Source organism: Antrostomus carolinensis, unplaced genomic scaffold (genome assembly GCF_000700745.2).
Source record: "Antrostomus carolinensis isolate BGI_N321 unplaced genomic scaffold, ASM70074v2 scaffold9408, whole genome shotgun sequence".
Taxonomy (NCBI): domain Eukaryota; kingdom Metazoa; phylum Chordata; class Aves; order Caprimulgiformes; family Caprimulgidae; genus Antrostomus; species Antrostomus carolinensis.
Genome location: NW_010333727.1, coordinates 30,612 through 52,987, shown reverse-complemented (window position 1 = coordinate 52,987; position 22,376 = coordinate 30,612). Strand labels below are relative to the sequence as shown.

Below are 22,376 nucleotides of genomic sequence, written 5' to 3'. Positions count from 1 at the left end.
CAGGCTGAACAGCCCCAACTCTTTCAGCCTGTCCTCACAGGAGAGCTGCTCCAGCCCTCGGATCATCCTGGTGGCCCTTCTCTGGACTTGTTCTAGCTGCTCCAGGTCCCTCTTGTGTTGGGGGCTCCAGAACTGGACACAGTATTCCAGGTCTGTGTAAATCCATGTTTGAGGAGTGTGTGGTTGAGGTGCATCAAAACTGCTCCCTTAAGCCTCGTGTCTCACCTGTGAGTTACTGAATTAGGACAAAATACTAATAGAGTGAAACCATTAAAAAATCCAGTAGCCCCAGTAGGGATGAACACACTCACACCAGCAAATCCCCACTGGCTGCAGACACACCAAGCAGAGACTCAAGCTTTAGGCAAAAGAAATGAAGTGTGTCAATGTCACACAGCCATATGCACACAAAGGCAGGGAGAAAGAAAGAGCATGGGGATGCTGTAGGGAGGACAATGTTGCATCCCCAACCCTTGTCAGCTCAGCTCTGTGTCACCATCCCTCCCTGGGAGTTAACTGGCTGCTCTGCCTCCACCTTCCCCCCTCACCACCCTGCAGCAAGTCTGTGCTGATGCCATCTGCCTCACAGGAGGGAGCTGATGTGCATATAAATTGATGAGCAGGAACCCAGGAGGGTCCCCAGTGTGACATACTAGCGGGTGCTAGGGGAGGGTTGAATTAATTTGGAGTGATCAGTGAGGACAAGTCCCTCTCCAAAACATGTGGCATCGAGAAAACACTTTCCACACTTCTCTTTTTAACTAGTGTGTTTCATAGCAACTGTTTACAGCAAAAGAAGGGAGTGGGGGGAAAAGGATGAGGTTGTCACTGGTGCAAATCAATTATTGCTCTAAATTCAACATATTGCATGTGCAGAGTACCAGGGAAGAGCCACCAGCCAGAGAGTGCTAGCAGCCAGATTCTCCTGCCCTTGCCCCAACAACTGCAGGGTATTTCCCAAGCAGATTCACTGAAGACAAGGAGGCTATTGCTAGATCAACATCTCATGGGTGCTTAGATAGTGAAGATGTGTGTAATGATGCAACCAATGATCTCCTATAAAGCTGGACTTGGTTACATCACATGCTGGGGCAATGGCCAGGGCTGACATACTTCTGTGGGCAGCTGATTTCTACCTTCAGCTGTTTTGCGGTGGGTTTGGCCCTTAAATGTCAGAGAGAAATTTCTCTTTTTTTTTTCTTTTTTTTTTCTTTTGTAAGGTGTCTGTTCCCATCACCTGTGCTGCAGTGAAATCTTCACACAGCAAGTTACTGTGTTTAATTATTCATTTCCTGAAGAAAAACAATCCTCCTTCCCTTTTCCAGTGTCTCTCCTCCCAGTGCAATCAAAGCTGTCCATGCACATTAGTGTTTACTCTGCTTCTCCTCCTTATCTTTTTCTTTATTTCAAAAATATGTATCTCAATCCTTCTTTTCCTACCTGAGTATTCACTATTCTTTGTAGACCTGGCTTTCTTCAAACTCCTGCCTCAAACTCCTTCAGTTTTTGCAGTATCTCCCAGGCCATGGAGTGATTATAATTGGACTTTGCTTTCAAGGGCTAATTGACACAGGGTTTGGGGGTTTGTTTGGTTTTGTTTTGTTTTTAATCCTGGGAAATCATTTTATTCAAGTTAGAGGCTTCATTTCTTTGGATTTAGGGAGCCAGATAACTAACAGGCAGCCCCAATGAGAAAGGTGGGGTGACCATGATGCACGGGTCACTCGGAATGTTATTCCTCAAGATCCCAACTTTAATGCCAAAAATAGCATAAGAAATTTCCACCCATTCTTGTTTGCTCTCCAGTGCAGATGACTTCCGTCATACTGAGCCAAATGTTTGTTGGCTGCACCATAAACCAGTCACTGAGTTGGTCTCAGTTGAAAGTAGTACCTTTTTGGAGGGTTCTTCTGAACCAGTGCAGTGGTTTGCTTCACAGCTTGGCCTCACAAATCCATGCCTGGCAGAGCAGAGAGGATGGTGACTGCACATCAGGGCAGGACCTTCTGGCATCCACTTTACCACTGAGCTAGCTTCCCACAGATGTATATCCAAAACCTACAGAGAGCAGCACCATGCTGGTAGGGATCATGGTCCAGTGTATCATCCTGTCACTGCTCAGTAGGGTTTCCAAGCTTGAGTCCAGACTCACATAGTCAAAGAGCATCCAGACCTGAGGTGGCTCTCTCAAGAGAGAGGGGTTAACATGTGTCAAGCATGTCCACCACAAGCAAGCTTGGGAAGGGTTTTGACATTTTACTGTAGAGCTCAATCCATGAGGACTTCAGGTGCCACAAAAAGTAATCCCAAAGATACACGCAGAGCAAGCTTTACTGATAATTCAGTGTGTTCACTATAGAAACATGCTGCAGTTCACCACTGTTCATTTCTTCTCTTCCAGGTAGGCTGCAAAGCCATGATGGTTTTCTTCCAGTACTGCGTCATGGCCAACTTCTTCTGGCTCCTGGTGGAGGGGTTGTATCTTCACACCCTGTTGGTCATCTCCTTCTTTTCAGAGAGGAAGTACTTTTGGTGGTACATCTTGATTGGCTGGGGTACGCATCTTCTCAAAGCTGAATGCCAAGAGGTGATCCTGACCGGCATTTTTAACAGCAATTTAATTCACAAACCTGGGGGCTCAGACAGGGCAGAGATGTAGTACACGTTACCTTGCTGCCAAGAATGGTTAGTGCAACCAGGAGCAAGATCAAGTGATGGCCAAAGAAGTTTAACAGCAGTAGCCTAAATCTTCAAAGGTATTTAAGAACTTGTGCTAGGTTCATTGATAGTTGAGCAACTCAATGTCTTTAAGGACTGTAGCCCTGAAACTCTTCATCACCTTTATAGTCATGTGGTCCTTTGATCCTGACTGGGATCCCAAAGTTGGTGTCATGCACTGACCTTAATTGATAATGATGGATCCCAGCAAAGCAGGACTTCTGGACCAAACTAGATGCTGCAGTCCATCACTCTCTCCTTGTCTTACTGAATTCAGGCCAGCTAGCTATCCTGAGATCCCCTTACCTGTGTGCTACTACTGATAACCTTCTGCTTACTGCATTCATTTCTCCAGCTTTAATGTCAGTCTAGTCTCAAGCACATAAAACAAAATAAATGAAATAAAATGAAGTAAAATAAAATAATAAAATAAAATAAAATAAAATAAAATAAAATAAAATAAAATAAAATGAAATAAAATAAAATAAAATAAAATAAAATAAAATAACAAATAGAATTTAAAAATGAGAAAATGTCAAGGGAGACAGAATTAAACTCTTCACAAAGTAACTCAGAGCTGAATTGCTAACTTATGCAAATTATTCCTATCAGATCAACTTCTATTTCCAAAGAGGAAACAGAGATCTCTTTTCCCCTTTAAGCCATTTAGCTGAAGAGTTGTGTGTAAGTATTGCATGGCCTCGATAGCTGAAACTGAGAAATAATTAGAGGGGGGAAGAATCTTGAAAAGAAAAGAAAAAATCAGATTCTGTCATGTACAGGGGTATGCCTGGACTCAGGATTTGATGAGTTATAGAATAGTACAGAATAGTTATAGAATAGTATAGAATAACTTCCATCAAAAGTGACAGGAGTTACACTTGGGTTCACACTGCATAAGAGAGACAATTCTCCACGCTACAAGAAGAAGAAGAGATAAGGTTAGAAGGCCTTGTTTCAGATGCAGTTAATCAGGTCACACCTTCTTTAAACCTTCCTTGTGCATAGACACCTTTTCTTTCAGCACAGTAGAGCTGGCAGATTTTAATGAAAAACATATGAAGCTAATGATTTTAAATCAAAGGAAATCTCTTGTCCTCATAACGTGTTCTCAGGTTGCTTGAGTAAGGAAAGGCAACTCAAGAAAATGACAGGTGCTTGAAGGATCTTTTGACCTTTAAGTCATCCATCATTTGCTAGAACATCAGTGATGGATCTGAGATGGATCATGCAGGAATTAATAATTTGGATGCACTCATTACAGTTCTTACTGTTTTATTACCATTGCACTTGGAAATCCCTGGTAATAACACACAATACTGTGACTAATGCAGAACAAAGTGACATGTCTTTCCTGGCATATTTCCAATCTAAATCTAATCAAAGACAAGATACAGAGAAAAGAGCATCACAAGGATGGAACAAGACCACTCTAGTTATGCAGAAGGTCATGGAGTGAGGAGCAGGGGCTACCAACTGACCAACTACAGACATCTACATCTGAACTTGTCACTCCAGGCTCCCTTTATGTCAGTGGGGATTCAGGTGATACAGTCAAGGGAGTCCAAGGACATATTTCTTGTCCTACAGCAAACATCTAAAGTAGCTCAGATGATCTGCATGTTATAAGTACATATTTCTCCCCGTTGATGCTAAAGAGAGCCTGTGGTGACTGGCTTAGATACAGGTGTCCACACTGTAGATGTCTAAAGTGATTAATGTTCCTTGCATTTCACCTTCAGAAGTTTTTTTGTAGGCACTGCAACAGGAAGATAAATCTGCTAGGGAGCAATTACAGGAAACTCATCTTACATGGCCAGTGGGGGATAAAGGCAATGTGTTGCTTGTTTGGCATGTGAGTGTTGAAAATGTGAAGCATTTGCCCACTCTTGAGGGAAGGCAGCACCTCGTTCACTCAGGAGAGATGGAGAGTAGGGGAGAACAGCCCTGAAAAGATTGATAATGATTTTTGATGGTAACACCATCTCTTCTCTTGTCAGGTGCTCCCTCCGTGTTCATCACCGCTTGGACTATTGTCAGGATATACCTTTTCGATGTTGGGTAAGCCTGTGGACTCATTTATCTTTCCTTTATCATTCTTCCTTCCTTTATCTCCAAGGAAAGTCCTACAGTTTTAGTAACCCAACCATCCTGCCCAGACCCCAACAGCAGTCAGAGCAGAGCAGAGGCTTTCCCTTGCCACCATGAACCAGGAAAGACTCCCAGGTCTCCCTGAAGACACACGGTTTACATCAACTTAGGCCAGTCACTCACCCTCTTTATTTCCCAACCAGGAAAAATCCAGGTCAGGATATTTGCAGGGAATTTGTGAAGAGCCCCTGATGGTTGTGTTTGGCCCTGTGATCCTGAGTATAACAAAGATACCAGGTGATCAGCTGCCTGGTGCTCAGAGCAGAGCTTTGCATCCTGCAGAATTGACCCTAAATATGCTGGTGCAGCAGATACTTAATCACAGAGTCACAGAATGGTGGGGTTGGAAGGGACTTCTGGAGATCATCCAGTCCAACCCCCCTGCCAAAGCAGGTTCCCTACAGCAGGTGGCACCGGAAAGTGTCCAGGTGGGTTTGATCTCCAGAGATGGAGACTCCACACCCTCTCTGGGCAGCCTGTCCCAGGGCTCTGGCACCCTCACAGTAAAGAAACTTTTCCTTAAGTTTGTCTGGTGTTCTAGTTTTTGCCTATTGCCCCTTGATCTGTCACTGGGCACCACCAAAAAGAGCCCGGCCCCATCCATTTTATAAACACATCCACTAGCTCTCCCACAGAATTTTTATTTATTTATTTATCTATCTATTTATTTGTTTGTTTATTTTACTCCAGGCAGATTTTAGGATCTGGTTTTTCATCCTCTTTAACCCAACAGCTGCCTTTGATACTTTCTATAAGAAGCAGATAGAATACAGATAAATAAATGAGGCAGATTTTAGAGCTATCCAAGGCTATAGGCAAGTAAATAGGAGCTGATCCTGCAATGCTCCTTCGTGCTTTTACTCAACAGTCAAACTATAGTAATTGGAAAAGCTTTTATGAGAAAACACTCCAGAGACTTACAGAATCAGGTGCTTATTATGTACTCACTGTGCACACCCTCGCTTCTCGCATTTGCAGCATATGGTTAACTCCCTTTTCTCCCCTGCATTTTCTCTCTCCAAATGTGTCCTGATTTGTCCTTATTTCCGGAAGAAAAGCAGCTCATATTTCTTATTGTGCTTGTGATTTATAGTCATGTTAAAACATTTCCTGAGGGCTACTGATTTATTTTATGGTTTCACTCTATCTGCATAAAACTGGCCTTATTTACTCTGTTAATAAATGGCTTCTACAATGAGATAGAGACCAAAGGATTTAACCAGTCTGGACACTAATTTTTCTTACTATAAATTCCCATTCAACTCCAGCAATTCTTAATAAAAATACAGACTTTTTTTTTTGCTTTTGCTTTTTCTGGTGGCTTTAAAGCACTACATTTTTGTGCCAAGTAAAACATAGTGTGAATTTACACGATATCCTAATACCTAACATAGGGGGGTTTTTGGCATACTAAAATTACATACAGAGAAAAATTACAGGAAATTAATCCAGATTGAATAAAACCTAATTGTGTAAGATTGGTTAAACAACATTAAGCCTCTGTTTAAACATTCTAACTCCAAATTAAAGTGACCTTCATTCAGACTGCCTGAATTTATTTTAAAAATGAAGTGCACTAGACATAATTAGGGCCACTTTAATTGTAAATGAAAGGGCAGCATGCAGCTGACTAACCATAAGCATCTGTATCTGAGCAATTCGCTCTAGTCTCCTTTTATAGCGAGTAGAGATTTAGTCAGTGGAGTCCATGGAGTGCAATTCTTTTCATCCTAAAGTTGATGCCTAAAATAGATCTCAAGCACTGTGCCCTAAAAGTGCCTCTCTTCATCTATCATTACTTGCACTGTCAACATTTTGAATTCGATGAGTTGAATCCAGGTGAAAGTATCTATGATGGGTTCCATTGATCTATTTCAAACATGAATGCAGACTGATTTTCATTAATGCTCTCATAAAAATCCACCTTCCGTCACCTGACTCTTGTGAGGTCTGCAGATAAATGTGTCCCAAGCAATATTAGTTGTTTCCACGTCATTCCTATTCTGTCATTTCCTTGTTGGCTTTAAAATATAGTGCTAGATGACCCAAGTGAGTGGTGCAGTTTGCAGGCAATTCTGACTTCAGGATGAAATAAATCACACCCTGGACTCTATGGATTTGTCTGACTAGATACACAGCTGAGATGCAGCTAGATTTAGTCTGACTAATCCCACCATAGGCTATCTGTCATCTTTTCAGAAGGGCATGTGTTTTTTTTTCTGATGGTGCTGATTGCTCTGTGCTTAACAAAACTCCCATCCTTGATGGTGGATAGCATTGGAGGCCTCATGAATCTGTGGTTTTTGATAGCATTTCCTTGTAGCAGTCCTCAGTGTAGGAGAAAGAAAGTGAATCACCATCCTCCTTCACATTAACTGTGAGAGAACATCCTCCAGCCCATTCCATCACCAAGAGGAAAATTGCTCACAGCATTATACCTGGGGCAACTGCTGCCTACCAGTGCTCAAAGCCACTGCAAAGCAAGTCTTCAACCCTTCCCAGTTCATGGACACTGGGTTTAGTCCTCTTCATGTAACCTACTGTAGCCATCTTTAGCATTTAGGGAAACCAAGTATCTGAGAAGGTTGTATAGCTGCTTGCTTCTATTTTACCTGATGTTTTAAGTTTGTTTTTGTTTCTTTTTAGGTGCTGGGAGGAAATAGTGGAATCCCCATTCTGGTGGATCATTAAAACTCCTATTTTGGTGTCTATTTTGGTAAAGTATCAGCACATTCTACTGGCTGAAAAGCCCTCTTTAATACTAAGTGTGTGGGGGGTGAAGGGGTGTTGAGAAGTGTTCTGTAAATGTCCATGGAAAAAGCATTGACAGATAAAATCCTGCTGTATATCGAATGTCTGTCTTCGGATAAGGAAGCTCACCTTCTGGATAATCATCTTTGTCTTTAAGCTTTGACTATGGGAAGAGTTTGAGTGTCTAAAAAACCAATGTGGAGCTCATTTGATTCAACTCTGGCCACCTCCATCTCAGCTAGTCTCCTTGGGCACTCTGGTGCAGTAGCCACGGGTGTGTGTCTGTAGCCAGAGGAGATTGAGGAACATGGTTAGAGACCCAGGAAAGGTTCATCTTGTCTAATGAATCAGTGGATGTCTAAATTAGATCAGATTAATTGTACTGTGAATGTTTTTGTTTCTCTGAGCTGACCATATGCAGAGCCCAGGATGACTTGTTCAGTTGTAGATGTCAACAGTGTAAATTAAAATGCGATGACTCCTACAATAAATTTCCACCTAGATACAAAGAGGTTAGATTAATTCCTCCAGATATTTGCCTTTTCTTATACCATCTAGTAAAAAGCTGGATTCCAGCTATGTGTTTTTAAAGTAAGTTCTCGAGAAGCTTGGCTAATTTCCAGATAAATCAACAGCAGTGTTTGATTTCTTACTTCTCTGGTTATGATCAGTTCTGACCACAGACCCATGACACTTCTGGGGAACTCTGAGTCGTTCCATCCTTGTTGAGTATTACGTGTTTCCTCTGTCAGGTATCAAGCCAAAACTTGAAATAAAATGAACTTGAGTTAAACTTAGCTTTGAGTTTTCTTAAATGAAGACAAGTATGTGGGAAGGGAAGAAAAAGAATGCAACAGAAATCAAACCAATATGTCTCTTTTAAACAGAAATCTTTTCTTAGACATGCATTCTTCTTATTCCACGTACATTATGACCTTTGCAAGAAGACTTTTTTCTGTAGCATTTGTCATACAGAAATTCCAAACTGAAACACTTTGAATAATTACATCTTACTCTAGTCACCTCACTGAAAAGAAATACAATACTTAGATGACACATCTCAAAATATTTATGTCATCATGGCTACATTATATCAAAGCTATAGATAGTATTTCCCTTTCCTGAGATAACCTTTTGCTAAAGAAATACACTCTGTTCTCCTCAGATCAATGAGTCTGTATTTTCTTTTGGCCAATAAATTATTTCCTCATTGCTAAACAAAATTTACCCAGCAATTTCTGATTTTCCTTCTACAGATACCATATAAATCTGTCACAAAGAAAAGACATGATAACCACTATCTGATGAACAGCAGGTTTCTTCAGGGAGGAATGTAACATTTTATCTGTATCTATGGGAATAAACCATAGATCTCAATGGAAACCATATATCTCAATATATTTTATATACCTTATATATTAAGATATTAAGCACTAGGAACAGATCAAGTGCCTTTGATTATACTCTAGGTTGAAAAATAAACTAAAACAACTTCTCCAGCAGTCTGATAGTCATATCTTTTACCATGCAGTGCTAAGACTGTACTAAGCCTATAAGTCATACTCCATCTGACTCATCACTGTATCCATGTTTGCTCTTGACCACTACAAGCCAACACAGGCAGCATTTAACTGCTTTAATCTTACCTTCAGTGCTGCCACTTGTGTACTATCAATGCTCATTAGAGTAGTTGATCTAGATAAGACTAAGTTCTAGATATCTAGTTGTAGATAATACCTAAGATCTAGATAATACTAAGAACTGATAAATGTGGCTTGCCACCAAGTCAGGCGCAAACCATTTTTATAAGCAAATAAATATGAACAGAAAATATGATAAATGGTATGGGATAGATAAAAAGTGATTAAGCAATGCAGCATAACCGAGAAATACAATTAATTTCCAATCACTCATAGCCTTTGAAAAAAGCGTGAGTGTCTAACTGAGAGATGTGCTGCAGTCTACTTTATTCACCTGTTGCTGAGATGAATGTAGGAATTGCCGGAGGAAATTTTACAATCTGTTTTTGCAGGAAATCAGATTGTCCAGTTAACACAATACCTTCCAGCTGTTGAGTCTCTAAAAATCAGAATCCTTTGTGCATTTGCTAACCGTGAAAGGATAAAGAAAGAGATTGTGCGCCAAACTAAAACTCAACTAAGTCCACAGAAATCTGTCATCGCTTTTCTGTTGTGTATGTTGCATGAATAACTGCGTGATTCAGTGGAGAGGACCTTAAAAGCAAAGAGATTTGCACTCAATTCGTGCCATCTACTATGTGCCTTTGGGAAATTGCCATTCCTATCTCTACACCTTTGCTGTTAAATAAGGTTAACGTTGCTTGAGTGTGTTGGTGGAGCACTTTGAGATTTTTTTGAGTGAAAAGCACCATCTACAATCTAGGTATTAGCTAGACTCTTCTGGTAAATGCCCTAGGAGAGAATGTTTTCCATTGTGTCAGTGAGGTCTATCCCTTGCTATGCAAAGTCTCCAGCTTCTCTGCAGAGAAGACACACCCAATAGCATTGAGTAGAGGCCTGCTTGAGTAGATACAACTTTGTGCTTTGTTTTGGTTTCCTTGGCTCACTGGCTCAGTCTTTGACATGCTCAGCAGCCGGTCCCATGTCACCGTCTCCCGAGGGCTTTGACGTCCATCGCTCTGCTAACTCCCAAGGCTCTTTTCCCACCCTGTCGTCGGCACTCCCCCGTGCAGCAGGACGTCGTGCATAGCTGTGCTCTATGGGTTTGACATCATCATACTTGGGATGTATGACACAAAGTCCCAAGCAGGCTGATGTCAGGCCCAAGATGGCTGCCACCCTGTGTCGGTTTACTATGTGCTCCCAGAGTGGGGTTCTCTGCTCATGGCTTTTTAACAACAGCTTGCTCCATGGCAAAAATATTGCAGTGAAAGGAACTCTCCTCTAATGATCGTCTCTTTTCACTGGGCAAAACCTAACTTTTTCTTTCTCTCTTTGTTTCCTTTCTACCTATCCCAACAGGTGAACTTCATTCTCTTCATTTGCATCATCCGTATCTTAGTCCAGAAGTTGCATTCCCCAGATGTTGGACACAATGAAACCAGCCAATATTCGTAAGTCTTAGATTTTTTTTGACCGTATTGTATGGTTTTGGGGAAACCTCTTTGGCTATTAGTTCAGTATATTCAGCATCTGTCTACACTGATCAGAATCAAGTATTTTTTCATTGATTAAAGCTGATTAGAAATCAGGAAATGGGGCATTTTTTAAAACGGCTGGGCACGTTTTATGTCAGTTTCATAGAATCATAGAATCATAGAATGGTTTGGATTGGAAGGGACCTTAAAGATCATCTAGTTCCAATCCTCCTGCCATCAGCAGGGACACCTTCCATTAGACCAGGTTGCTCAAAGCCTCATCCAGCCTGGGCTTTGAACAGACAGAGGAGAAGGCTTTCTCCTGGGATTAATGATGAAGAAGTGAGAGCAACAGTAACGCTCATGAAACAAAATAGGCTTTTTTTTTTGTCTATTCAATATTTATTATATTTTGAAGGCAGAGGGATCCTAATAACAAAGAATAGCTCTCCACAGGATGCAGGCTTTTTTTTTTTTCTGAATTAGTAACCTCATTTCCCTTTTTCAAAGAAGGAGAGATCTAGAAAATCAGTACATTCAGTAGAATCTATGACAAACTTTCCTTATCCTTAAGCAGTTAATCTAAACTAGGTTGGATTAATTCAACACATTTCTCTTTGCTGCCTCAGAAGTTTTGCTTCACGTAATGCTTTTATTCCAGGGATGTAAGGTTGATCTTACTGGGGCTTTTTATAATTAACAACATACAAGTGAGATCAGCATCTGTCTCAGTGTCCAAGACTGATCTTAGTTGCAGTATTTTAAAAGGGCAAGAAATCTTTCTATCTGCGTGGATTTATTCTGGCTTCAATGCAAAAAAATTAAAAGTTCAGACCAACTTATGTTTGACTCTTGCTACTGTCCTGGCTCAGCATTTCAACTATCCTGGATATTTATTAAATGTTTCCTAGAAATGAACTGAGAAGAAAAAAGTCCAGTGTCTACATGGTCACTGCTCATAAATCTTCTTTGTCTTTGGAGGGAGCTGTGCACTTAAGTAGCCTGAAGAATCTGAACTTAGTTCATCTAAGCTCAGATCAGTATTTAAGGATCATATTGATATTTTCTTCCATCAGCAAAATAGAGGAAGATACCAATATGGTCCTTGAATACTGACCAGCCATGACACTTTCTCTCCAGTGATGGTAAATTATGCATTTCATCTGCCTGAAGAGATTCTCAGATTTATGAAAGGAAATTCCAGTATTTGACCTTAACTTATCCCTGGAGCAGCCAAAGCCAATTACCGTTTTTTTCCTGTCATCATAACGTGCCAACATTACCAGACTCCATGTTTTCTATCACCTCCCTTTATGTATTTCCAATTGGCCATTGTGTCTTTGTACCCTCAGGATTGCAACAGCTTTGGCCAGGTACGTAGATTAAATCAACATATTGAAATATGTTCTAGTACTAAGCAGCAGCCTGGAGCAGTTGGCTCCTATTCATCTCAGTTGAAGTGCTGCCAACATGCATCAGAAAGGTTATGCCCAGGTTACCTTGGAGGTCATGCTGAGATTTGGGTTCAAGGTTTTTTTACTTCACATTTTCCAATTAAGTGGGAGCTGCCAGGAAAACTCTCTTTGCCTTGTAAACAAACGTAACACAGCCAGGCAGTAAGTAACACGACTTCCCCATGCTGACCTGCCAAACAGGAGGTACTGCTGAAGTATAAATCATCTTCACACATCTACAGTTCCTCACCTTCCTTCTCCACCTGGATAAACATCTCAGTACCATTAGGGCATGAATCAGTTGCTCACTTATAGGTGTCCAAGCCATATGAAATGCTTTAGGTAATTTGAAATACTCACCTGGACCTGGCACATAGGACCTATGGGAGACTTGTACCCTTACACAGTGGCAGCTGGCCACCAACCAGATTCTCTGGAGCATCTGGAAGTCTCCATTGACTGTATTGACTGCAGTGAGACATGAGACATCTCACTTTCCTGTGGAAATTAATATTAAGTGTCCCAACCTGAAAGCTGGATCCCACCGAGGGGAGTTCTCAGCATTGGTCCTAAATTTTTAATGTTTAGACATCTATCTGTAGAGGCATCTGGGGTTCAGACCCTTTTATAAACACCATTAGGCATGTGATCAGCAATTGTAGGTACCTGGATCCTTGTACATGTCATTCTTTTATCACCTGAAATGCTGCTGCTGTCTTCATGGGTTTTGTCTGCAGGACCCAAGAGATCTTATTAAAAAACTGCTGCTAATGAAATGTGTGGGTTTCTCCTGCCAAATCTGAGAAAAATATGTTTTCAACTAACAACCTCAGGGATCTCTCATTTGCATTTCTCCCTTCTTTTCTTGTTTATTTTATATTATTTATTTTACAAAAAAAAATAACGTTGATACTATTGTTCAATTCCAACTGGTTTCAGTTTAGCTGCAGGCTGGAAGTTCAGGTGCACTGCTGACTCACTCATTAATGCTACAGACAGTGTGAACTGGGCTTTAATGTACTGGAAACTGTGAAAACAAGTCTCCCAAAACAGTTTTCTGGAAATGACAGAGACACATGTGCAAGAATGGGACAGCAATATTGCAGGCAAATAAAAGTTGTTTTCTGCAACAGACATCTTGAGCAAAATTTCTCTCTTTCTATTCTGTACATGTTCATAGATCAATATTATCATCAAAGTTTTTTGAGTAACTTTTCTGTTATGTGTTCAAGGAGCATGATTAAAATGTTGGTTCACTCTTATCCACTCCCAAGGAGAGGAGTAGGTTCAGTTCAGGCTAGTGGAGATGTGTTTTCCCTAAATTACCTGTCACCATGTATATCTGTCAGAAAGGACAGGTCTGAGAAGTGCACTCTGTGTTGGGAATGGAAGTAAGGAATTTTTTGAGAAGCCATGGCTTCCAGCAGGTAGCTTTAACCAGCTTTGAACAATCTCCCAAGCAGTTCTGCCTCCAGCACAGTCAAGTTTTAGCGTCCTGGGAGAAATCATACCTTGACTGAGGAAGATGATTTTCCTCATTGCAGTGTTTACCATAGAATCATCTAGGTTGGAAGGGACCTTAAAGATCGTCCAGTTCCAACCCCCCTGCCATCAGCAGGGACACCTTCCACTAGACCAGGTTGCTCAAAGCCTCATCCAACCTGGTCTTGAACACTTCCAGGGAGGAGCAGTCACAGCTTCTCTGGCCAACCTGGGCCAGTGTCTCACCACCCTCACACCAAAGAATTTCTTCATAATGTCTCATCTAAATCCACCCTCTTCCAGTTTAAAGCCATTAGCCCTTGTTCTGTCACTCCCTGCCCTTTGCCAAAGTCCCTCCCGAGCCTTCCTGGAGCCCCTTCAGGTACTGGAAGGGCACTAGAAGGGGTCTCCCCAGAGCCTTTTCTTCTGCAGGCTGAACAGCCCCAACTCTGTCTGCCTGTCCTCACAGCAGAGGTGCTCCAGCTCTCTGATCATCCTGGTGGCCTCCTCTGGACTCATTCCAGTAGGTCTATATTCTTCTTATGTTGGAGGGTCCCCTAGCCCCCCTAGGTTTAGGGGGGAAGTCTCTTAAATATCACAGGGCTAGACCGTAGGGCCCTTGCCTTGAAGCCAAACTGAGATCTAAAACATCACTCAGGGGAAGCTCAGGAGCAAGTGACCGGTTTGGTGTGTTGTGCAAACTGGAGGAGGGAGCTCCTGTGGTTTGGCATTTGTGCCTTTTTCATTGCCACAGTCCAGCCAGGAGGGAAAATGCTCTAACTGAGGCCCCAATGTTGTCTGCAATGGTAAGATAAAATTTTCTAATCCATTGGAGGTTGCAAACAGTGTCTCTATGAATATGGTACAGGAAGGTAGCAACACATCATTCTCATCCAGGTTGACTGTTTGTGAAAGACTGGGGAGAGATCTCTGCAAAGCCAGTATTGGTATTCACTGAAGCTGCTTAGAAAATTAGTTGCTTTCTTGTATCTCAGGACCTAGGTGAATTAGGACTGGGACATACTAGTGTGGAGTATACTAGCCAGAGCTTCTTCTAAGAAGAACATGGTACCCTGATGGTCACCAATGACAGTGACAGTCCCCTGGCAGAGCAGGGTACCTAAGAGGATTCAGATTTTGAATCTAGTCATTATGAGCAGGGATGTGCCTGCTAATGAGGGACGTGGTGGGAAAGATAAATTCCTGGAAAGTTCCTCTGCTTCCTACAGGCATTTGTTTCACCTGGAATGAGTTGCACCCAGCTACCTTTCAGCCAGCAGATATTCCCTGGGGAACCACAGCCTCCAACCACAGCCTTAACATCAAGCTGTCTTTGGGACAGGCCCAGGAAAAGCTGGAAGGGACTGCTGGGATATACAGTGATGAGCATCATCTGCATAAAGCTGGCACATCAAGCCGTCCCAGTGGGCTTTTGCAGATGGCAAATAAATGAAGATAGTCTGAGGGGACTGAGCCTGATGAGACTTTTGAAATGAAGGGTTTGCAGATGGAAGAACAAGTATTTCCAGCATCCTAGTTGTGGCTTCAATTCCTCCAGAAGCCTCTGGGAGAGGGGGACATAGAAGGATGTAGATGACCAAGGGAGCCAAAACCCCCATAAGCATTCTTAGCCCCTTGATTTCATTTTATTTCTGTCAGCTATATTTTAATAATGATTACATTTAATAAATTATCATCTCTTCCTAATTAGACCTCTGATTACCCAGCCTGATGCCATTAAGCACTAATACTGTTCATCCCCCTCCTTTGGAGACATTCATTGTGCAATAGCCTGTCATTATTCTGAGCTAAACATACCATTTCTCTCCCAGAAGCTGTAATTTTCAGAAATCCGAAGCAAACAAAGACAGTGCGAGATGATGATTTAGCTCATAGAGATGAAAAAAATCTCCGGTGGGAGGGGAAGAAGAGAGAAGGGAGAAAGAAATACTTCCATTGAAGTTACTAGGAATAAAGATGTCACATTTTATGTTGTCACCACATCTGAAATCACCAGCCATCTGCAGTCTGCAACCCAAGGAGAAATAATCTAGGGCTGATCACTCTGCATTAGCTGAAGGCACATATATATTTATATGAGAGCTGTTAACAAGGAGGAAAGCAAGCCTGAGGAAATGCTCCCAGCATGGTCCTTAGTTTGAATTGCCATGGAGTGACTGTGCCCAGCTGAGGGTCCATCTCCACGTGTCATTGTATCCCAGCACAGGTCAACAGAGGGATCCTGAGGAGGTTAGGCTGTAAGGAGCTATCTCAACACTTCCTGTTTCACTGTACCCCAAATACTTCTTCCCTCTGGGTGAGGGCAGCCTCCTGATGCTGCCTCACTCAAGGCTGCTGTTGAAAGGCTGGATGTTCCCAGGACTTCAGGGTAAGTGGCTTATATCACATCTCCTAAGGGTGAACAAAGGCACTTAGCATGTGTGGTACAGGCTACACCATCATGATCCAGGTACTCAGCAAATATGTACTGCAGCAAATTAAAGTTTCAGGGTTGTAGAGGGCTCAGCTGCAGGATTTCTCATCAGCTTACCCTTTAGCTCCTCTTCCCTCTCCCCTTATGACTCATGTTTGTCTTTCCAACAGGAGGCTGGCCAAGTCCACCTTGCTGCTGATCCCTCTCTTTGGCATTCACTACATCATGTTTGCTTTCTTCCCTGACAATTTCAAAGCAGAAGTTAAGCTGGTCTTTGAGCTCGTGGTTGGGTCGTTCCAGGTAAGCCACCCTCAGGGCCACCAGTCAGTCACCAGGTCTGTCTGAAGGGAGAAGTGTAAAACGCTTGACAAGGGAATAAGCAAACGTGTGAGCTGGGTTTTTCCTGGACATACCCAATACTACTCTTATACCTTTGGAGAAAAGCTACTCACTCCAGCGTGGCCAGTATGGAAGATAATTTTATATTTTGCCTCCTAGAATTCCAGAAGGAGATTCTCTCTCCTCATTTTAGGCACCTGAGAAGAAAATGTACCTCTATAAGTTAGTCACCCTGAGGTTTTTTTGTACTTAAGGGAGGAAAATGAGCACTTCAGTTCAGTTTCTATATTAATGACACGGTTTAAGATGAGAAAAATCCTCTTTGGGAGGCGTGTCTTTCTGGCCACTACCAGGAACCTAATCTATCTTCAACCAGTTGACTTGCATGAACTTCCTCCCCTGTGACTAAGCCAATTCCCGCCTGTAGATCCTGCTCAAGTAGGATTCCAATTCATTGGCATAGGAGGCACATTCGCCATGAGGATGGATAATGGGATTGTCCTCCACATTCAACTTTAGGGAGCCTTGATAAAGTTTGCTTCTTAGACCCTCCCACACATTTCAGTCAGTTCTAGTGTTGGGCTGTTAACATTGTCCCTGCTGTTGCATGAAAAGAAGCACTTACTTGTGTATTTCATCCCATTGCATCCATCCATTAATCAGCTCCAGACACTTTGTGTTCTCACAGCCTGAAAACAAGATCTGTCTGTCACCACGTACCACACACATGTCACTGTCATGCTTTGTTCAGAATCACAGAATTACCTGGATTGGAAAAGACCTTTAGGATCATCAAGTCCAATCATTAACCCAACACTGACAAGTCCCTGACTAACCCATGTCCCTCAGCACTATGCCTACATGACTCTTCAATCCATCCAGGGATGGGGACTCCACCACTGCCCTGGGCAACCCCTTCCAATGCCTGAGAACCCTTTCAGCAAAGAAATTCTTCCTCACATCCAATCTCAACTTCCCCTGGTGCAACTGGAGGCCATTTCCTCTTGTCCTGTCACTTGGTCCTTGGTTGAACAGACCCACTCCCACCTCTCTCCACCCTCCTTTCAGGGAGTTGGAGAGAGTGAGAAGGTCTCCCCTGAGCCTCCTTAACAGGTTAACGTCCCTGTCTACATCATCATCAGTTCACGTCTGTCATCTCTCCTTTGAGAGGTAAATGGATCTACTCACTTCTTGTCTTTAGTTTGCAACCATAACGGTTAGAGATGTTTGTTTTATTTTTTTCAGTGAAAGCTGAGATTCTCAAAAATGAGATGTCACTGCAAGGGGACATGGGAAAGGAACAGTTTAGCCCTATAGCATGTCCAAGATCATTCTGACCTTGGTGATGTACTAGTGAGCACGTTTAGATCTCCCTAGTTTCATCTGACAAGACCGAGCAGGAAAGTTGGGTCTAGTATTCCATCCAGCTGCCTCTAATGCCCCAGTTTGAATAACCAAGTGCCCCTCTTAGAGCTGAGCTGACTGCTAATGGCTTTAAACACCAGTCTGGAGCAATCCTTGAACTCACACCCATACATCTGCTGCAAGGTACTTTAAACCAATATTTCCTTGTTCCTTGTATAGGGAAAATGCAACCAAATGGTTTCTCAGGGGCACCCCAGCAGTCCCCCAGCAGTGTGCCCTTTCTTCAAGGCTGCAGTGAGTTTGAGAGGTGCTAAAAGCCTGTTTTCTCCTTTCCTCTAGGGATTTGTGGTGGCTGTACTGTACTGTTTTCTCAACGGGGAGGTAAGATCAACAGTATTCTTTGGTTAATGTTTGCAGCTAAGGCAAATTGCATGCTTTGTGGAGAGTGGACTGAGGAGCGTCCCATTCCTGATGTTACCATATTGTGGGGAAGCATCCAAGTCAAATCACTCACTCCAGAAAAACAACTCAACCATTTGCCTGACAGTTTCCAGCACAATTAATAAACGTATTAGGACTTTTGTGAGCACTGAAGTATTGCTGCTGCTGAGTCCATCCTTTACTCATAAGGCGGCATCAGCAGAACTCCCATATAACCATATGGTGGTGAGGCACTGGCACAGGTTGCTCAGAGAAGTTGTGGTTGCTCCATCCCTGGAGGCATTCAAGGCCAGGTTGGATGGGGCCCTGGGCAGCCTGATCTAGTGGTTGGCAACCCTGTCCACAGCAGGAGGGTTGGAACTGGATGATCTTTAAGGTCCCTTCCAACCCAAACGATTCTATGACCTTGCATAAACCCTGATCCATACGGACCACTTTCAGCAAGGAAGGATAAAGCTCATCTTCATGCTTAGGGCCTCAGTGAATCCTCCACAGAATCAGAGCCACTGCCAAGATAGAAGCTTGTTAGTTCAGTGATATTTTTGTACCATGCTCCATCTGCCCGTAAGAAATTCAGCAGGGACTGCTTAAACCCATACCATGAAGGTTACCAAGTAAGTGTGAGCAGCTAAAGACTTGGAGCTGCTGTCAGCTGGAGCACTTTCAGTTCAAATAAACTAAGCATGGATAAGAAAGAAACAGCTGTGATCTGGGTTTGTGTTCCAGCTTCCTAGGGAGAGGAAGAGTGTCCAGAATCACAATTTGCTCTCTTACACCTCTGATTCTGCTTTCAACCACACTGATGCCATGTGTACATCACTCAGTGGTATGCAGGGCAGATAGCCCAGCTCCAGCAGAGACCTTTACCAGTAAGCCTGCATGGAGCAGGGCAAAACCACACAAATTTATAAATGATCCAAACTGATACAGGCATTGACGTGACTTGTTAGGAACAGATCAGTGCCAGGTAAACATGTTTCTACCTTATGGGCATTGATCTTGCCTTTCCTATGTTTCCACTCCTGGAGTCTGCATCCTGGTGTTGTACTGTTCCTGTGCTTGTTGATCCCAGTAACCCTCAGATACAGCTGTTTTATCTAATTCATACTATTATCTAAAAATTTGGATTGGAAGACTGCAGAAGGGGACAGGGATGGTGGCCAGATTTGTTCAGGATTTGAATCTGGACAGTGTAAACCAGATGATGTCTGTAACCTCCCTGAGCAGGAACAAATAGTTTCCATCAAAAAAGCACAGCTGTATTGACAGCTTTACAAACAAGCCATATTTAAATCATTTGTATTTGGATAAAACCAGGGCAGTGGAAAAAAAAAATCTTAATTATACTCATAAAATGTAGAATATGTTGGTATTAAAGTTAAATAGTCTGGCACCTTCACTGTATTGGATAAGAAATTCCCTGTGCTCACTTTTCTGCTGAAGCTCAGGGATTTCTGCTCTGGTATTTTACTGTTTGGAGTGTCACCAGTCTTCTATGTGGCTAAAAGTTCTGGCCGTGTTGGGTTTAGTGACCTTTATAAAATAATTTTTGGCCACTTGCTAGGTGGGTCACCCATTGCTGCTCACACAGTCAAGTCGGAGCAATAGAAAATGTTCCCCTCTACTGACTTGCTTGTCTTTCCATCACCTAGGTCCAAGCTGAGCTCAAACGAAAGTGGCGGAGGTGGCATCTGGAACGGTTCCTGGGCTCAGACATGAAGTATCACCACCCTTCCTTAGGCAGCAACGGCACCAACTTCAGCACCCAGATCTCCATGTTGACCAAGTGCTCACCAAAGACACGCCGATGCTCTAGTTTCCAGGCTGAATTCTCTCTGGTGTGACAGGGAGGGGCTCCCCAAGCACTGAGCGTCCGAGAAAGAAACTGAGAGACAGAAGGATCCCCAGGAATCAGTGATACAATGGCAAACCCTTGTGAAATGACATGCTCTGCATGAGTCAACAGAGGACACAAAACTGGAAAAGCCACTGGCATCCAGAACGAGACCAGACAAGCCAAGAAGCAGAGAAAAACTTTTCCTCTCCTTCTTTTCAGACCTTTCACTCTTCAGTTTCAAGCCCTCAGGGGTTGATAACTATGAGTAAAGGTCCCAGTCACCTGAGGAGAACCTGGGAGATCCTGATGTGTCGTACATAATGAAGGATGGGGGGTAAGGGAGGGGAGAGCCTGAGTCCTTGGTGGCTTTACCAGAACCGGCATCTCTGAAACAGATAAATTGCACTTTTTAAAAAATGAGCCAGTAAAGGAGAGAGGGAGGCAAGCAGCAGGAAAAAAAATGCCAAACATAAGAATGTGCCAAAAGTCCTTTTGATAAGAGGTGGTGATAAGGCACCAAAGACAGAGTTGGGGACATGGGGAGAAGGGACAGGAGGAACATGTGCAGGAAGGAGACAAGCCAGCCCATGGCCTCTGCGTTTTACATGTGTGAAGATGAAGCTGCAGCATTGGGAAAGCCCCTTGGAAGATGCCCCATTGCTGCAGTGTGTTATGCTAATTGCCCACCATCCTTGTTAGCAAAAGCTTTCCAAGCACCCTTGGGTGCCCTCTGGAAAAGCAGGTCACTGAGAAGGAACAACGTGAATGCCCTTCTCTGTGCTATGTTCATGGCATCATGTTTTAGTTGATTGTTTTCAATGAACAGGAAACTCGATTTGCATGTATAAAAACCAGGTACAGATGCCAAAAGCAGAGCATGGCTGTGTTTTTCATTCTTTGAAGTTCACCCATAGATCTTGGTGCATTCAAGCACCCAAGATCATTAAGGATCAGGGGAAAACAATTGGTCTGTAATTCATTTGCACTTGCTTAGCAGACACTGCCAGGAAAGGGAGATGGTAGAACCCTGTAATCCTTAATTGAATCAGACCCACCATAAGAAGCCACTCTCCAGATGAAAAAATTAACATCACAGCAGCAAGCAAAATTGCTTTCATCAGGACAAGGTTGTCTCAGCACATAACTGGCACTCTAGGAGTCAGGAAGGAGTGAAGGAGCTATTAAATTGATTTCTTCTTCAGTTTTTGTGGGGAGTTTTCATCCTATGATGAAGGCATTGTTAGATCTTTAAGATGTGCATGTCTATTTTACCTCTTTTCTGAAGGCCTGTTAGTTTCCATATAGAGCCAATCCCTATTTGAAGAGCTCACACAGATCCTGTTAAAACCAGGGGAATAGTTATTTTTTTTCTTTTCTTTTCTTGGTGGAGGGGTGAAAGAGAGGTGTGAAGCCAAATCCTGCTCAGACATGCTAGGCTGGCAGCTCGTGCACCCAGGCACTGCATTTGAGACAATCCCCTCAAACCAACCTCAGTCAGAAGACAGAAAACTCAAGGATGCAGATGATCATGTTTGTGTCTCACCCAATTATATTAAATGGGGTTGCACCAGTTTTACACCGAGGGTGGGAAATCTCTGCCCAGCTCGTATGAACATTTAATAATTTGGCTGCTGTCACCCTACTATAACATGTCATAGCACTGTCCTTGTGAAGGAGAGTCTGGGTCACCAATGCACCTACATGGAAAGGATGGTGGGCTCCTCTTTCAGAGTTCAGAGATCTCAACTTATCCCCCTGGTACTAACAGCACCTGGACTCCAAGGTCAGGTTGGGTGAGGTTTTGAGCGACCTGGTCTAGTGGAAGGTGTCCCTGCTGATGGCAAGGGGCTTGGAACTACATGATCTTTAAGGTCCCTTCCAACCCAAACCATTCTGTGATTGTATGATTATTTTTCTTCCTAGTGAAATGTAGTTCACTGCAGGGAAACATCTTTAACTTGGTGGATTTGGGGTTTGTTTTGCTTCCTTGTTTGCTTGCCTTAAGCATCTGTGATTCACTGCCAACAAACCACACTGAGCCCAGGAGGAGAGTTACAGGTCTGGACATCCAGTTCCTTTCTCATTTCTGAGAGAGTGGTTGTTCCATGCTGTAACTTTTCCCAGAGCTATACCTGTCATCATCTGAACTCTGTGCTTCCAAAGTATTTCCACATGTGGGACTAAGAACAGCGTAGAGGGCTGAAGTCAGTAAGGGGCATGTGATACTCAGATACAACTGCCATGAAAGTTAGACATGCAGCCATGAGTTTTCAGTGAGCTGCTTAG

General features: G+C 42.9%; 1 protein-coding gene across 2 annotated transcripts in view; it reads left to right on the top strand.

The window, feature by feature from the left end:
* LOC104529617 (vasoactive intestinal polypeptide receptor) overlaps positions 1–20,955 on the top strand; it is a 73,518-nt gene extending 52,563 nt beyond the window's left edge. Inside the window, exons 6-12 of one of the 2 annotated variants that reach the window (XM_010173965.1) lie at positions 2,402–2,555; positions 4,719–4,779; positions 7,516–7,585; positions 10,623–10,714; positions 16,279–16,408; positions 18,152–18,193; positions 19,906–20,955. In XM_010173965.1, coding sequence (XP_010172267.1) covers positions 2,402–2,555; positions 4,719–4,779; positions 7,516–7,585; positions 10,623–10,714; positions 16,279–16,408; positions 18,152–18,193; positions 19,906–20,097 — 741 coding nt within the window. In that variant the 3' untranslated portion in view covers positions 20,098–20,955. The remainder of the gene's footprint in view (positions 1–2,401; positions 2,556–4,718; positions 4,780–7,515; positions 7,586–10,622; positions 10,715–16,278; positions 16,409–18,151; positions 18,194–19,905) is intronic. The other variant, XM_010173966.1, reaches the window with a different exon arrangement.
* Positions 20,956–22,376: the final 1,421 nt, after the last annotated feature.